The sequence below is a fragment of the Anabrus simplex genome, chromosome 4 (assembly GCF_040414725.1).
Source record: "Anabrus simplex isolate iqAnaSimp1 chromosome 4, ASM4041472v1, whole genome shotgun sequence".
In the NCBI taxonomy this organism is placed as follows: Eukaryota; Metazoa; Arthropoda; class Insecta; order Orthoptera; family Tettigoniidae; genus Anabrus; species Anabrus simplex.
Genome location: NC_090268.1, coordinates 291,954,883 through 291,973,269, shown reverse-complemented (window position 1 = coordinate 291,973,269; position 18,387 = coordinate 291,954,883). Strand labels below are relative to the sequence as shown.

The 18,387-nt window shown below is 37.8% G+C and overlaps 1 protein-coding gene across 3 annotated transcripts in view; it reads right to left on the bottom strand.

Moving 5' to 3' along the window:
- The window catches only part of tum (tumbleweed), a 273,272-nt gene that overhangs the window by 186,253 nt on the left and 68,632 nt on the right, over window positions 1-18,387 (bottom strand). For all 3 annotated transcript variants that reach the window (XM_067146475.2, XM_067146474.2, XM_067146473.2), the window contains exon 6: window positions 13,219-13,411. In XM_067146475.2, coding sequence (XP_067002576.2) covers window positions 13,219-13,411 — 193 coding nt within the window. The remainder of the gene's footprint in view (window positions 1-13,218; window positions 13,412-18,387) is intronic.

Below are 18,387 nucleotides of genomic sequence, written 5' to 3'. Positions count from 1 at the left end.
TCCATAAAGAAAATTCAAAATAAAAGAGGACAATTTCGTAATAAATATGTAAATAACTTGTCCGATAACGGTTGCTAACTCGTTAAAAATAGACTGAAGTAAATGATCTCTTAATTTTAATGTTACATTCGGAAATTAATTAAGAATGTGATACACCTCAAGATATGGCAGAGTACATCACTGATTTCAGAGGATAGTTCATATCTTCTCGCGTCTAGTTACTTTTCGGAAAGGCTATTTATATGTAAATTTATAGCAAGGAGGTTATCATTTCTCTACATGCGTTTCAAATATGTTTTCTTGATACATATACGGTTAGGTTAGGTGACGCCGTATGAAGAAGAAAACTGAAGTGTTTGCCACAGAAACCTCTGGAGTGATACCGTATTTCTCCGAATCCAAGACAATATTTTTTTTTAATGTGAAAACTCAAGGGTTGTCTTGCATTCGCAGCCTAACAGCAAGTTAATAGATACCACCGGCAACTACCGCGGTAACTATGCTGCTTCTTTTCACCCCAGCACACGCACGCACATACAAAACTCGATGACAATAAACGACCGCCTCTTTATTATACATCGCTAGCAGCGACAACCGGTTGTACAGTGCCTGTGTGTACCGTCACTGGATCTCGGGAAATAGTGAAGAGAGAATGACGTCTATTAGCCTCTACAAAAACGTTTCCCAAATCTGCAGAATGACATCAAAATATGCGAGCCTTCCAATTCTTAGACAGGCCGGCTACTCAGTGACAGACTTATAACGCGTCTATTGAACTTGACGCTTAGTAAAATTAAGTTTTATATTTTCGTGATGGATAGTCCTATTGTAAAGCTAGGTGGAAAAGGTATTGCCGGCAAATTTTCAACGGGTTCTCATCAATATTATAATGCCAATTTTTAAGTTAATGGTTATTTAACACTCGGAAATATAGAATAATTGTGCAGCCTCAAGAAAATACGGCATACGTCTAACTAAAGCCAATATTTGGCGTTAGCATGAAAACAAAGAGCTAAAAAAATGCACACCGTACAAAAAATGCATTCAGTGGTCCACAACAAGGGCGCTTTAAAGAAGTCGAAGATGAAATTGTGAGGTATGTGCACGAAAATCGCAAGGGCGGAATGGCCATAGCGTGGCGCAATAAACTCGTTCGTTGACTTTCAACGTCCGTGATTAGGCCTATACATAGCTAGCCAGCAAGCGAGACGTGCGTGTAGCGGTAGCCGGTTATATCTGACGATGAGTAAAAGTAACAGTTTTATAGACATCAAGAATAATTTCCTGATGGATCGTCGTATTGTAGGGACGCATGGAATAGGTATTGCCGGCAAATTTTCAACAGGTTCTCTTCGGTATTATGATGCCGATTATAATGGTCATTAAACCCGCGGAAATAAAGAATAATTGTGCAGCCCCCCCCCCCCCCCAAAAAAAACATCTACATGACGAAAGCCAATGTTCGGCATCTAAAAATAGTCTGAAATGCGTGGGCCTACTGTTCAACAAAGGCATTCATATGATTTTATGAAATACTTTTTGAACCTGATTGAAGGAAAAAGTGGGGTTCGTCTTGGATTTGTAGAAATACGGTACTATATTTTTTCAGAATGAAATTATACACACACTTTCACGTAGTATCGGATTTCGAAAAATAAAAAACAAGTAAGCCACAGTGTGGATATCATCTGCGGAAACGCAAGTTTTGAACAAACTGATTGCAGTTTCATACCAAATTTTAATGTGTATAGGTTTTCCCGACTTTTATACAAAAATCGGATATAACGACAATCCGCGATAGCGAGTAAATTTTTCGCTGTTATGAATTCTCGCTATAACGGACTTCTACTGTACTTACAAAGACAGGATATTAAAAAGAGTCGTAACTTCGGCAAAGGTTATATCAGTGTAGGCAATTGACAGAGTATTTCAAATAGCAGTTCGACTGTTTCTCCTATCACGAAGGTAATAACTTCTTCAAATAACGCGATACTGTTGTAAATTTTGTTTTAAAGAAAGGATTTCCACAGAATATACAATATTTCACTGGGAAAAGAGTTATAATCATATTGTTATCGATTATTGTTCTTTTCATATTCAAATATTGCATTGTTGGCTACAGTCGTGAACAAAGGTTGTAGTATAGTCAAGAAAATGTAAATAAAAGTCTTGATTCTTATATTCCCATCATTTTTAGTTCTGACTAGGTAGTTATAGTATCCGTAATTTATATTTTGCACTCTTGATCTTTCAGTATGTAGGGCTGGTTGAAATACCAAATACAACCCGCGGATCAACAGGAAGCCCAATTCCTGAAGGCTTTAAAATACTGTGGCACCTTCTCTCCAGGGATCATAATTATGATGGGCCCTGGCCCAGTTGAATTTACACTGGAAACATTCACCACGACCACGTTGTAGAGTATGTTTGTTTAGATGACCCATTAGCATACTATAGTAAAACCTCGTTAATTCGAAGTCGTTGGGACTCAAAAATCGGACTTCGAATTACGTGATTTCGAATTAACCGCCAATTTGCAATTCAGAAGTACCAACCCTTGCCACGTAACAAAATATTCTAAGGCCCGTTACTGCATGCAGTTAACCTTGATTCACAGTTTATACGTTTCAAATAATACACTCTGATATCTCACTGGTAAACATAACCTCACGCAACGAAAGAAAGAAAGAAAGAAAAAAAAAAAAGGCACAATTCAAAGACAAGGAGAAATCTATGCTCGCTCCCATGTGCAAGTGCTTCATTAATTGGATTACTATACTGAATGCATTTTAGATGCCTTGTATTTACACAGAAAGTACCCGATGCTCTTAAAATCGAACTTTCCTATGACTCTATCCTTGTACGATTTCCTGCCATGGAACTTCTCTCGTACTTCAGAAATGTAAACACTTGCCGCGTCACAAAGTATTCTAAGACCCATTAATACACGCAATCACCTCGATTCACAGTTTAAACCTTTCAAATGCCATGGAAAAAACTATTTCCAAAATGTATCCAACACGGTGTTCCAAAATGTATCCAACACGGTGCATTTACAATGTTCAAATAATGCACTTGGATAAATCACTGACAAACATAACCTCACGCAACAGAAGAAAAAAAAAAATCGCACAATTCAAAGACGAGGATAAATTATGCCGGTTCCCCTGTGCAAATGCATTATTTTTTGGATTTATTTACTGTTTGCATTTTTATTATAGATGCTTTGTACTGGCATGGAAAGTGCCCGACACTCTTAAAACATTGTGGATTATCGAAGTTTCCTATGACGAGGGGATAAAGTATAATATCTCGCTTCCATATGCATTGCAACGCACTATTATGACCCCCATCCCTCACACTGTACGATTTCCCGGCAGGCAATTTCTCCTTTAAAACCATAAGACCGTTTGGGGTCGCATTAAAATAAAGCAATGCAGTTTCATCGGCAATGTCAATATTGTTCCGTGCCTACGAATTTATTATATTTGCCACGGTTTTTCGTCAACTGTCGGCATCACCAGTGTTCGCGGATTCTGTTTTCCTGCACACTGCATGTTGCGTGATATTACGGCGTTCCTTAATAGGTTTAACACAAAAGAATTCCGATTTCATTCAACTTAGCAAGCATGAAACGCACTGTTGACCCACCGAAGTGAGTGTAAGTGCGGAAAGCTACCCCTCCACGTTCCGGAACGCGCGTTCTATTATGACGATGAGCGGATACATTTCGAGTTGAAATTACTCTGTAACATACTATTGTTTTAAAATGTAAAGGCAGTTTCGAATTAAAAGTCTGAATTTTGGTAATTGGGCCGACATTGTACTTCGAATTACGAATTATCCGTATTTCGAATTAAACAACTGAAATAACATGCAAAACTGTATCTCATGTTTCCGGGAAAGAGAGCTTCTTCGAATTAGGCGAGATTTTGAATTAACCGATTTCGAATTATCGAGGTTCTACTGTAATTCCTAAAAAATAAACTTCCCAGTTACATACATCTATTTCTGTACTGTAGCTGGGGAAGGAATTTCTGGATAGTTATTTTCATACACAGTTCATAACATAAGTTTTTCACCTCTTTGCAGGTTGTGGTTGTAATTCTTTGAAACTATCACTTATTCCTTCACCCTCAAGTACAATATTTTCTGGAAAGTTGTTCATCAACCCGTATGGGCAAAATCAGAACCCTCAATTTCATCATTCCATAATTTCAAATACTTTCTCACTATCTAGTACTACTTCAACATGACAGTGGCAATGTTAATCAGCCAACACTTGATTCCCAAAAAGGGTAGACATTCACATATAAAAACTAAGGTCACAGCATTCCCTGTGATCATACGACCTAGTGTAAACATTGGTAACGTAGCCAACACATGGCAGATACCATATATTTTTTTGAATCATTGCTAAAGACAAAGAGAAGCAAAGGTATGACACTCCAAAGTTAAGTACTCAATATCATATCTGCCAACTTTTAGAAATAAAAAATAGGAAGATTTAATTCTTGGATTTCATCAAGTGTATTGCGCCACGGTCTCGGTAAAAATTGGACAAGACAAAAGGCATACATATCTACAGTTACAATGCGAATTAACCATTACATTTAAAATCTTAAACTAAGAAAACAAAAACGATTGCAAGAAAACGTACCTAATAAAAATTCTCATTTATGACACATACATACGAATAGTAACATTTAGACATAAGTCAAGAACTGACTACAACTTACCAAATAGTGAAGAATATACACATGTAGGTGATAGAGACTGCTGTGTTTACTTGTTTAGCATTGAACTGGCAGTTAACTTTGCCCTCTTCAACAATGCACTGTCATACTGCTGCTCTGAACATTTTCGACTTAGACTTGATTTGACCACCAATAGTTCACTGAGATTTTAGTCATTCAGAGATGATCAGAATTGTGTCCTCGTCTTTTTTACCTGGCTGAACAATCTTTCTCACCTGACATTGCTGTGTGGAATTGTCAATATTGAGAGCATTACTTTTGCGATTCTATCATATTTGAAACACCCATCTGCACCTCGTATACCGCCTATAGCAGACCAAAAACAATCTACTCTTTCTTTTTGCACAATAGAAATTTGGCAACTCCTCCACTTGGAGAGTACAAAACTGGCACTGTAATGCATCCTTTGCTTCTTGGTCATCTTCACCATCTTTCACTGGCAATATAATAGGAAACTTTGAAACAAAATACTTAATGGCATTGAAGGAAGAAGTCTGCAAAGAATTTATCCCAGCTACTTGAGCATTAAAAGAAACATCACTATTCAAATTCAATTTATGAATAATATAATCACAAACTGCAATAAAATAGTTCCTGGTGTGCAAATAAAAGTTTTTCCTCTCCTCAGGTGCCAGATTTTCTACAAGACGAGATGTTGAACAGCCAATTACTAAATCATCATCAGCTTTCTGATTCTCTCTCGTGTGATAGACCACTTCTAAAACTACACAGAATGTCCTTCAACATATCAGTCAGCATTGATCTTATGACATGAATGTGAGGTGCTTGCAACTGAAGAACTTTATTAGTTTTCTCAAACGTAGGGATGATAAATGCCAGAAATGAGCAAAATGCTTTATTAAAGTTTGAAGACAGAAAAAGAAATAGTCTCTCCTCTCGTGAAATACTGGCAGTGCAACTAGACTCCTTTATTTTCTTCACAGATGGAGATGAACTACTCTCCGCCTTCCTTTTTCCAGAAATAACAGAAGCTTGGTCTTATACTCAACTGACACAAGGACCACGTTCCATTTCTGTATCTTCATGTGCCTTTAGCTTGGGAATTTGGAAATACTTCAGAGATGTGTCTGTGCCATTGGACCGCTTTACCTCATCCTTAAAAAAACTCTGAAGTGGCTCCCACTCTGAAATCAATCTTTCCAAACATTTCCCCAAGGATACACGCTTTAATATTTTTCTGACATCAGTTTGGTACAAAGCTTGATACATTTTTTGATGCTCTTTTCTCTTCGAGCTTTTGTCTAAATAATAATAAATCTCAATTAGCATCCCATCAATTTTGACAGGAAGGGAGTCTGCACCCTTCATGGCAGCCAAATTAATCAAATGACATGGGCATCCCATAATAATGTTTTCGCACTGCTCTCTCAGTTTAGCAGCAACACCGTTTTTTCTTCCCATCATAACAGGAGCATTATCTGCGCTAAAAGCTATACAGTTTGCCATCGGAACGTCATATCTTTTCAGAACATCCAGGAGCAAATTAGCAATATTAATACCAGTAGAATTGCCTTCCAAATTTTCCATGGATAGAAAACGATTTTCAATCTTTTTCAATTCTTTGTTGAAAAACAAGACGACGATAGCACAGAGCTTTTCATTGCTACCATCAGTTGAAATCACAAAAGGTTCAGTCTTTAAAGTTTGAATCACCTTACTATCTGCATTACGGGCCATTTCATTAATTATGGCATATGTTTTTGTTCTAGCACGCATATTTCTTCGCAATGTCTGAATCTGGGAACATCTTTCTGAACAATGGCCCTGCGTGATCAGAACAAGACAATGCAAGGTTATGTTCGACAATGAACGCCGTGAACAAACATTCTGCTCGAGTGACTGCATCATCTTCCTTCCCACCTACAAAAAAATTACTTAATTTTTTGTTCCTCTCGAGACAGCTAGCACTATCTTTGTGTTTCTGTGTGACAGTGTGAGCTACAATATCTGTTTTCTCTCCATGCAAGATATTAATATCACACCGACACACGGAACAAAATGCATAATAGTTTCCTTTATCAGACTGTAAAATGAATGGAAATTCAGTTTTATAGGTATCCCTGAACACTTGGAGATAACGTTTGTTATGTTTTGTAGTCATCATGTGAAGAGAAAATACCACAAATTGTCACCTACACAACTCTCTGAAATACATTGAAGTCATTAAAATTATGAACTCTGATCAACACAAAAGCACTGAAATACGCGAAACTACCACATACAAAACAGATCATTATGTCTCGTACATTAACATATGACTTCAACAGGGGCAAAAGCACAGAACCGCAAGAAAAAACATGTGGTCTAAAACTCCAATGAAACTACGCACAGAAACGAGCGCGCGAACCACACAATAACAAACTCACTCTTTCGTTCCGATCAACGGAGTCCCTAGCGGTCGCTAGTGCGCATGACCTTCTCCGACTCGGAGGACGATTGCCATCCCTAATTCCCGCCTGAACAGCACACACGCTGCTGTGGTGAGCGGGAAATACGATACACAAAGGCGACAGATGATCCGCCCACCAAATAAAGCATCAAATACCGGTAAATATGCTTAAAAATGAGATTGCGTAAATTACACAGCCACATAAGAATTCGTCCTAGGGGAAGAGTACTGACCGTACAGGAGGTTATATTGGTCAAAAATAGGAAGAAAATGAAAATAAATCGGAAAACCGGAAGACGAGTTAAAAATTGGAAAGTTTCCGGGTAAATCGGAAGGGTTGGCAGGTATGCAATATATTGCTCATAGCTCCTGGCCCACATAACATTCTTCTGGAACTGATTCAAAGTGGTGGTCTACCTCTAAAGACCGGACTTCATACTCTTACCCTCTTAATATGGGAAACCTGCAAGTACCTGGCAACCTTAAAAATGCCACTGTCATTACTCCTTGAGAAAAAGATTATCGTAGAATTTGTGGCGACTACTGTGGTATATCATTGCTATCTATAACAGGCTCAATCACCTGCAGATTATTTCAGAGAGGATCCTACCCGTGCCGCAGTGTGGTTTTAGAACATCCAGAGACAAAACACATATGATCTTCTGTGCAAGGCAAATCCAGGAAAAATGCAGACAGCAACAGACTCATTTATACCTTGTGTTCTATGGTCTGGAAAAGGCTTTCAACTCAATCCAGAGACCAGCTTTGTGGACAGTACTGAAACACTTTGGCTGTCCACAATATTCTGTATGTCTAGTCAAGGCTCATGATAAAACGTCTGGGCAAGTCGTTTTTCAAAATATTATCTCTGATCCATTTCCAATCACTCATGGATTGAAACAAGGATGTGTGCTTGCTCCAGCACTTTCTGCTCTTTATCTAGCTGCCATGCTATAAGGAACATCTACAGACAACCAAGGTGTAAAAGTCAGATATCACTTTTATGGGGTACTGTTCAATATGGCTAGACTTTGCTCCCAAAAGCTTACTAAGACTTCCTCCATTATTGAACTGCAGTATGTTGATGACACTGACACACCTGCTCTAACACCTGAGGAGCTGCAACAGTAAGTCAGTTGTTTCAAGAGTGCTTGCGATCTTTTTGGTCTCCCCATTAATGTTCAGAAAACCAAAGTACTCTCACAGCCTGCATCTGGATCAAACCTCCCACCTTTCAATATCTCCAATACGGATACTCCACTGGGGCAGGGCGACCACTTTTTATATCTAGGAAGTGCCCTCTGAACAAATGCTAACTGCTCACAAAATGTTGATAGGAGAATTGGTGCTGTCCACTCAGCATTTGGACGTCTATACCATCGTGTCTTCATGAATATGGACCTCACAATGCATACCAAGATCGTGGTTTAGCATACTGTTGTCATATCAACACTGCTTTACGGTTGTGAAACTGGATCCTCTACCGTCAAATGGGAGAACCGGTCACCAACCTTGCAGTTCTTCGGAAAGCACATGCTAATAAGCATTGAGGCTAACATCAGTGGCCACCCTTTCAGATGGAGAGGGCATGTCCATCGCATGAGTGAAACAAGGCTTCCTCGTAAACTTCTGTATGGTGAACTCTGTTCCAACACAAGACCTCATGGAGCCTCTTAGGCCCGGTTTCACAGTTTGAGTTTAAGCCGAAGCTTTAGTAAGCCACGCACGCCGCTTAAGCAAGGCTTACTCTTTGGCTTAAACACTACGAGTTTCACAGTAGGGGGACCATGTGCAGCTTTACTAAGCTGAACATCTCCGAAGTTGGTAATGCTTGCGCATGCGCAATGATTCAGTTCTCATCTTTGTTTACATCCGTACTAGAGTATTCTAAGTTCCTTGACATCTGTAGCCTATGATTGATTGACTTGTAGGTTATACATCGTTTATCAGCCAAGATAATTTAGAAGAATGAACGGAAAATGTGATTCCAATAATAGTAACAAAAATAAAGTTTAAAAAAGGTCACTCGCCCGTCCTGCTGATACGTACTACCACTACAGTCTAAAATGGCCATAACTTCTGAACCATTCATGCAAATAATGTCCTGACAAGGTTATTGTAATCCTTATAAAATACTGGAGGAGGTCAAACAATTTATTTCGATGAGGAATTCGAGGATAATATCGAAATATTTATTTAATGTTAAGGAGTTATATTTTTACCGCTGAGTACAGCATAAAATCGCTTCTAAAGGGCAAACGGTTGGAAATAGGTATACACCATCCCGGACTTTTTTGTAGAGGTTTCTGTGCTCTACAATTCGTACACTTACACTTGGGGTCTATCGTTGATGGTTCACGCAGCGTAAGCCAAGAAAGCAAGTGACCGACCGACATTTTTGTCTCTTTTACTGTATATCGGAATACGGAAACTGTATTATTTCACGAGCCTCGAAATATATTCAGAAATATAAGTTATTTAATCTTAATGTTATTGGTTTTACGTCCCACTAACTATGAATTTGAGCACCTTCACCACAGGACTGAGACAGGATCGAACCTGCCAAGTTGGGCTAGAAGAAGGCCAGCGCTCTACCATCTGAACTGAATCCTTAGCTTAAACCTCAGTTTCATGCAGCTTAAGCCAGTCACAGATAAGCTCGGCTTACCACTTGCACTCCCCACTTTGAAACTCGTCCAGAGTTTAAGCTCCCGCTTAAGCCTGATCCAAGGCTTAAGCGTATACTGTGAAACCGGGCCTTAGAGGTGTTTCAAGGTTCAGCTAAAGCATACTATGAAAAGAGCTGGAATGAACACTCAATCGTGGGATAAGCTTGCTGAGAATTTTACATTTTTGCACCAGACTGTTTCTACATCAGTTTCAGTGTTTGAAGAGGAACGACGGCGACGTGAAGAGGATAAGCGACAAGCATGGAAGCACTGTCAAACTCAGTTCTGCCATCCCCTAACCATTACATATGATCTGTGTGGACGTATGTTTCATGCCAAGATTGGGCTACTATGTCATAAAACATTCACAAAGCTTTGCGAGTGTGAAAATGTAAACTGCTGAAGAATATTGTTTACTCGGATAGGAGTAGCAGCTGACAACAATGTTGTACCAAGACCCTCATTGCGTTAAACTAATTTTTAGTGTTTTTTTGATATGCCTACGTAGTTCTATTAACAAATCCATTCTTTCTTCTAAAGAAACTCCATCTGGTAGCTGTAAACTGATAATGGAATTTTTTGATTGGGTATAAAAATGTCCTACATGACTCAACAACGGAAAAAATGGAATGCTGCGTTTTGGTCATTCTGTTCAATGTTTTGATAACATTTGAAAGAAAGTCGCTTATTGCTGTAGCCAATGGTATATTAAAAAAAGCATCCCCATGCTATTCTAAAAGATCAACAAAACTAGAAAGTGCCATTAAAATGTTTGTCATTGAGAGTGCTTCATATACTAAACCATTGGAGGAATAGCTGGTTTCAGGGCATCCATTTAATAGACAGCAAATTACAGTACAAGATATTGTTACTTTTCCTTTTTACGTTAACCAATGAAATACACAAGAACCTCATTTATCCGGCCCTCATTAATCTGCCTCTCCGGTTTATCAGGATCGGAAATAATAAAAATTTATTTTTACTTGTACAGTATTTCTTTTACAGGGTCGACTCTTCTTGAATGCCTTCTCCGCTAAGGATAGTTAAGGACAGGAATTGGAAGTAATTCGGCTACGGTCTATCAAAAGTACTGTCCCGGCATTTGCCTGGAACTGAGAATCGGAACCCGTGGAAAACCATTCCCAGGACGGCCGAGGTGGGATTCAAATCCATGCTCTTCTGAATGCAACACACTACTAATTCACTGATGGTGAATTCAAAAATGAAACCGGCACTCCATCAGATGAAACAATGACTCATTGAGAGGCAACAATGCAGCTGGACAAGCTGATGGCCTATTTAGAATCCTTGACTGAAACCACACCGGCAGAACTGTTGTTAGTAAAAGGTCTTCGTGATCGTGCTGTGCGCAAACGATATACAAATGTAAAACAGAAAAAACTTACATTATTTTAGTGTATAAATGCATAAAGAGTCGTAAATGTAAGAAGTGTTCTTGTATTCCTTTGTACATTTGAAAAAAGGCATTAACTTACTGTACAACTTATGTTAATAGATTATATAACATGTACTGTATTTGTTTTTTAGCTTTTTTCCGAATTTTCTGGATTTTCGATAATCCGGATTGGTTCCGGTCCCACTTGATCCGGATAAACGAGGTTCTTGTGTATTGACAACTGTAGCTTTAGCCACACATAAGAACTCACTCTCAAAACGTTAACACGATTCATGGCACACATGAATTTTTTTTCTTTTTCTTTTAAGGATCATACTATTAAGCTAGTTAATCTCCTTACTCTACTTCACGATTATCAGTACCCAATTTTGTGCAATTTGTTATCGTAAGAGCTATGGCACAAATGATAATGAATTGATGAAATTTATTCCTTCAGAACAAGCTGAATACAGAGAACTAACTACCTTGAAAGGTAGACATCAAACTCTCAAGGATTTTGCTGCAGGGTTTCAAGCTTCCTATTCTAAAAATGTACGGTTTTGTGTCTGATCTTTCATGAAAAGAGACCTGCTCCTTTAAAACTGTTATTCAAATTCTGCTGAAGTAAAATGAAAAATATGTTATGCATGCCTTAACAACAGTTCAGTACGAGTTAAAAGAATTTTCTACCTGATGTTTAGACAATGTGGACACCCCCCCCCCCACACACACACACACACTACGTTGATAAGTCAATATTAACCAATTATTATACAATGGTTACAGACAGGAGATGCATCTTGAAGGAAAGCAATTCTGAAATACTTACAATGACTTTGTATGAACAGTAAACAATTCCTGTATTTAACAGTGAATTTTCTTGTTTAACACCTTAGGATTTAATGGCCAGCATCTCAATGAATATGAAAGAAATAATTTTCCAGTCTAGTAAGCCATAATCGAACTGGGTCAGCACTGACCTTCGGAGAGACCAGACTCCTTGGGAATGATGGGTGGAGTTTCATGTGGAACCTAATTCAACGGTCAAGAAGTCCAGAAAATAATTTTCTCTACATTAAATTTTATTCTTTATTTTTCTGTAATTGAAGGTCTTATAGATAAGCCTCCGTGGCTCAGACGGCAGCGCGTTGGCCTCTCACTGCTGGATACCGTGGTTCAAATCCCGGTCACTCCATGTGAGATTTGTGCTGGACAATGCGGAGGCGGGACAGGTTTTTCTCCGGGCACTCTGGTTTTCCATGTCATCTTTTATTCCAGCAACACTCTCCATTATCATTTCATAGCATTTATTACTCATTAATAAATCACCTTGGGAGTGGCGACCCCATTGTAATAACAGCCTATATATGTTTCATTCATTACATCCCTGACCCGGTCAAAGACTGGAAAACAAGTTGTAGGTTTTCATTTTCATAGTAATAGATACCAATCTAGGAAAATTGCAATACTGTATTTTTAAAGGAAACAGATAATACATTGTTTAGAAGTTAGTAATATCAAGTAGATTTAAAAAAAAATTAAAACCACCACCCTCCCTGCTGCTTTTCCCACTCCCTGGTGGGGTCGCGGGTATATACTGCATCGCGTAAGTGGACTTGGGCCTATTCCTAACGTCAACCCTCTGAGAAGGGATTTTATGGTGGTTGGTAATGTGGTATGCTGTGTGTATATGAAGAGGAGAGTATTGGGTAAAATACCCAGTCCCCAAGTCAGAGGAATTAACCATACTTTGTTAAAAAATCTTAAACCCAGCTGATAATCTATCCCAGGACTCTATGAATCGAAGGCCTGGACAATGACCATTCAGGCAAGGAGCTAGACAAAAGATTACAAGAACACATCATATGAAGAAAAAGACTGAAAGAGAAGATGGAAACAACGCATAAGAAAAGTACACCTACATTAAATAAGAAATAAAAAGCAACTCATTAACACAAAAAAAAAATAGTGTTATAAATCTGTCACCTCCACTACTAGACTTGGGTGGAGCAGTAGGCTGGATCTCTATCCTATGTGGTACTTCAGGTGTTTCAAAGTATTTCTGGTCATGAGGAGTAGTCTCAATTCTGGCTGAAGCTTTAATTGGTCCCTCCCGAGATAAGGTCACAGTAGTAGTTGCCACTAGCTGTTCTCCAGGTGAAGCTGCCATGCCATCCAACTAAAAATCATTAGGACAAAAATAATCACTATAAGCATTTAACACAAAAAATACTCAAGCTGAGAGTAAATGGGATTAAAGAGGCAAAGAAAAGCATACACATGCCTCACATAGCAGAAAGGTAACAAATATTCTGATGCCATCTGACAAAAGTGTAAAGGAATAGTGTTAATAAACATTTCCAGAGAAACTTGCAAAAGACTGGGAAAAACAGAAACAATTTAAGAAAAATAACTCATTTTACTTTCTCATCCACACCTTCTCTGGTACGTTGTATTTTATGGGCGTTTCACTGTTAAAGTAAACAAGTGAACTGTATCTCCCTATCCAAATCATCATCATCATCATCATCATCTTCTTCTTCTATTTGCCACATGACTGAAGCGTCGTGACTGTCATAATATTCAGCCCTCTAGCCGATAAACCATACTCTGCCATCCTTCCCTATCTAAAGCTTTCAATGGGGTTGCTCTGAGAGAACTCTGTAGGGGGCCGTTCACCATGTTAATACATCGTGTTGGTACTCGTCCTCGTTGTCTGGTTCCCTGGACTTTTCAGTTTTTTTGCTAGTTGTTTTACGTCGCACCGACACAGATAGGTCTACTTTAAGGTTAGGTTTCAATATTCCACCTTTACAATACCATAAGTATTATTGTTTATTTATTTAAACAACAATATCTTACGGCTGATGATGTCTACAAGTTAGACGAAACATGTCCCGTATTATTTAATAATGTTGTTTAAATAAATAAACAATAATACTTATGGTATTGTAAAGGTGGAATATTGAAACTTAACCTTAAAGTATACGTACGACAATACGGACTTTACAGTGAAATTTATTTTATGTAATACAGATAGGTCTTACGGCGACAATGGGACAGGAAAGGGCTAGGAGTAGGAAGGAAGCGGCCGTGGCCTTAATTAAGGAACAGCCCCAGCGTTTGCCTGGTGTGAAAATGGGAAACCACGGAAAATCATTTTCAGGGCTGCCGACAGTGGGGTTCGAACCTACTATCTCCCGAATACTGGATACTGGCCACACTTAAGCGACTGCAGCTATCGAGCTCGGTCCTGGACTTTTCATAGTTGTACACTTGGTTAATGTTTTTGGAGCTTGAATGATATGATTTGCTTGTAAAGTTATCACATATGTGTAAAAGATTTTGTCTTCATATATATACTGTACATAGAACACAGAAGTCAACCAATGAACTGAATAACACACAAGACACGAACGTTCATATGCATGAAGTGTTCCTACATATATGCTTTTTGTCTTATATACTTACAAGTTAGTTTTAAATGGAGATAGTGTTTTATAAACTAATGTTATGACCTAAAGCATATCATTATAGACATATAAATGCATTGTCACACATAGTGACATACAAACCAGTTCCCGTTTTGACATGCCCCATTTGGACCGAATATTTGTTATCATATGGCATTCCCCAGACAACGTAATCTCAATCATAGCTTTATGATCTAGATGTGAATGTATTGTTCAGCTGAAGATGACCCTGTGTAGGGGGTCAAAACTGGTACTGTAGCATAATTGCAATAAATAAGTATTGATTAGGTGGAAGTCTTTTCCTATTTCTAATTGTGTAGTTCGTCAATATGGATATGAAGATCATAGATTACGATAGTCTTTTGATAACGATCAATATATAGTTTGTCCACATAAGGTTAGTTGCACCTTTCTATTATTGAAATAACTTTGAATAAGTATGAAGAGGTTGCCAGTAAATTTCTTCAGTTTCAGCAAAATTCTTGATCACCAGGCATTACTGAAGGCACCAGATATATCAAAAGAAACTAGTAGCCCTATCATCTTTCTGGTAAATATATCCTTAATCCACACCATGGCCCTGAACAATGCATTTTCAGTTGATCTGTTCTGTGTGAATCCATATTGGTTTCTGTCAAGCAAATCGTTACTAGGCATATGAAACCTAATCCTGTCAATAATAAGCTTCTGTAGTATTTTCCGAAGAACTGGGAGCAGACTGATTGGGTGGAAAGAATTTGATGTGAAGTTCTTCCAGTCAGAACCAGGTTTAGAATATCTACCGATGACTCCTGAACTCCTTAACCTGATAAAAATAAAATACTGGTATATGGGAATATTAAGAGAGCATTACAGGTTGGGAAGGTAATGTCATTGTCTCAGAATATTTATAAAATAAATATAGAATACTCTAATACAGTCGCTAAACTTAAAAGAGAAGCTGAATGTTATTACAGTAACAGGTTAGTTTCTAGAACAAATCCCTGGAAATTAGTTAATGAGATACTTCAAACAACGCATAGGAACAGTGGAGATATTCAGCTAAAAATTAATAATATAAACAAACAACCCCTGTCATATTTCAGCAACATTAAATATTTTAGTAGTTCTGGTCAAGATCTAGCTGCTAATTTGCCTACAGCCAATACCAGTAATCCACAAAGATATCTCACAGCACCAAGATAACCTTTATTCTTGTATCGAACTGAAAATGAAATAGCGTGTATGATAAAAGAACTAAAAAATTGCAATAGTTATGGTAGTAGTTATTGATATGGTTTAGGTCCAATTCTCAAACAGTTATCAACAGAATTAGTTCCAAATAAGTTTGATATAAGCTAAAACTACAAGGACAATTATCTCTTCTTGCAGATGATACACATATTTTTTATATTGGTACTTCTGTTTAAAAAAGTAAAAATGCAGTATGACAGCTTATTACAAACTTGCCTCGAATACAATAGACTAACCATCAATCTTAGCAAGACAAACTACATAATTTTTCAAAAGCCCTAATGTACAACTCATCTTCAGCTTACATTAACATTTTTTGACCATTCTTCACCAAGAGTGCAATTTAATAAATTTCTAGATTTAAAAATAGATTAAATGCATGACTGGAATGAGCAAATTAACACCACATACAAAAGTATCACTCCAGCAATATGAGTGCTTCACAGACTGACATAAAATTCACCCGTAAGTTTTTAAAATCTATTTCACTGAATCTCACTGAAAGTCACCTAATTTACATGATTCATGTTTGGGGATGTTGCAATAAGGAAATCTTTGAGAAAGTTGACATTTAAAAAAAAAAAAGAGCACTAAAAATACTTTCTAATTTACCGCCCACAAAGCCTACGGATTACTTGTATAAGAAATGCAGATTTCTGCCACTCCGTTTGTTACGATATAGAGCCTCAGCTATGATATATAAAATTAATCAAATTCTGACATACACTCATTCATGTAACATCCGAGGAGCTGAGACAGTCCATACAGAATTAGTAAAAACTACGAAGTATAGTTGCAACTCCTTATGACATTACTCTGTGAATGTATACAATGCTCTCTCTAAATATACACAACAAGTAGCAATAATTCCAAAATTTAAAGGAAAAAAAATAATCAACAGAAAAAACAAAATGAGCACTAAAATTTACATACCAAGCAATGTACAGCGGTCTTATATATTTGTAACGGTTTCCTCTTCCCTCAGACTGTACTATATTTAGAAAGTAAGGTATTATTGTATTGTGAATATCTCGTAAACTGCAAATATTTTAACCTTGTATTGCACCAGTAAAAAGATTCGGCTCAGATGCCGTTTCTTGAGTTTAAAAAATGTATTTAGGAGTGAACTGCAGAACAAGTTTTTTTTTGCTAGTTGCTTTATGTCACATCGACACAGATAGGTCTTATGGCGATGATGGGACAGGAAAGGGCTAGGAGTGGGAAGGATGTGGCTGTGGCCTTATTTAAGGTACAGCCCCAGCATTTGCCTGGTGTGAAAATGGGAAAGTATAACAAATTTTGTCTACTGTATGAAGTATAGTAGAGGTATGATGTCCAAAAATGAAAAGATCATATTGGAGAATGCCTTGTCAAATGTGAACATGAGTAAAAACAAGAATATTAATGTAATTTTTATTTTTAAAACTTGTAACATTATATCATCTCTGAAGACATGACATTTTAACTACAATTAAGCTTTTTTTTTTCTTAAACATAAGTAGTCCTGTTCACGTGTATGTTTTATTGTGCATTTGATGGAGTTATACGTAACTTAGATATTTTGGAATATTTCTTGTAGCAGTTTGTAAGGAACGTCATGAATCATGTTTTTTTTTTTTTTTCCCCTTAAGGTCGCACTGACACAGATATATCTTATGGCGACGATGGGATAGGAAATGTCTAGGAAGTGGAAGGAAGCGGCCGTGGCCTTAATTAAGGTAGGTGTGAAAATGGGAAACCACGGAAAACCATCTTCAGGGCTGCCGACAGTGGGGCTCGAACCCACTATCTCCCAATTACTGGATACTGATCGCACTTAAGCGACTGCAGCTATCGAGCTCGGTACCATGCTTTTGTCATTAGGCTGAAGATGTCTTTCAAACAGAGACGAAACCTTTCCCTTCCATTAAAAAAAAAAAAAGAATAAAGAATTTCTTATTATAAAGGTAGAGTTTACTCAAACCACTCTTAACTCATTGGACCCGAGCCACGGAACCGTTCCGTGCTTCGTCTCGGTGGACCAAACGCCGGACCACGGAACTGTTCCGTTGTCTCATTTTACTACGTAATTCTACTTTTCCTCAAGAGATGGCAGAGTGAGTTGCATTTGTGATTTGTGTAGGGACTCTTTCTTTGCAATGTTATATGCTCTTTGATAATATATATCGATAGTGTGTTTGGTAATATTACTTTGAAGTGGGCTATCTCTACCTTTGAGATTCGCTTGTAACAAGATGGCTGCCAGTATAGAACTGATATTTACAGATATATAACCCCTTTTAGGAAGTAATGATGATTAGGCATGTAATTTTTTCAGTGAAATTAGTAGTAATATTAGTACTAGTGTGAGCAATGCTCCTGAATAACAAATAGATGTGGAAATCGAAGAGAAAGTGCAAAGAGAAAACTGGGTTACAGCTCAGCAAGCGGACTGAGTAGGCCTACGGTC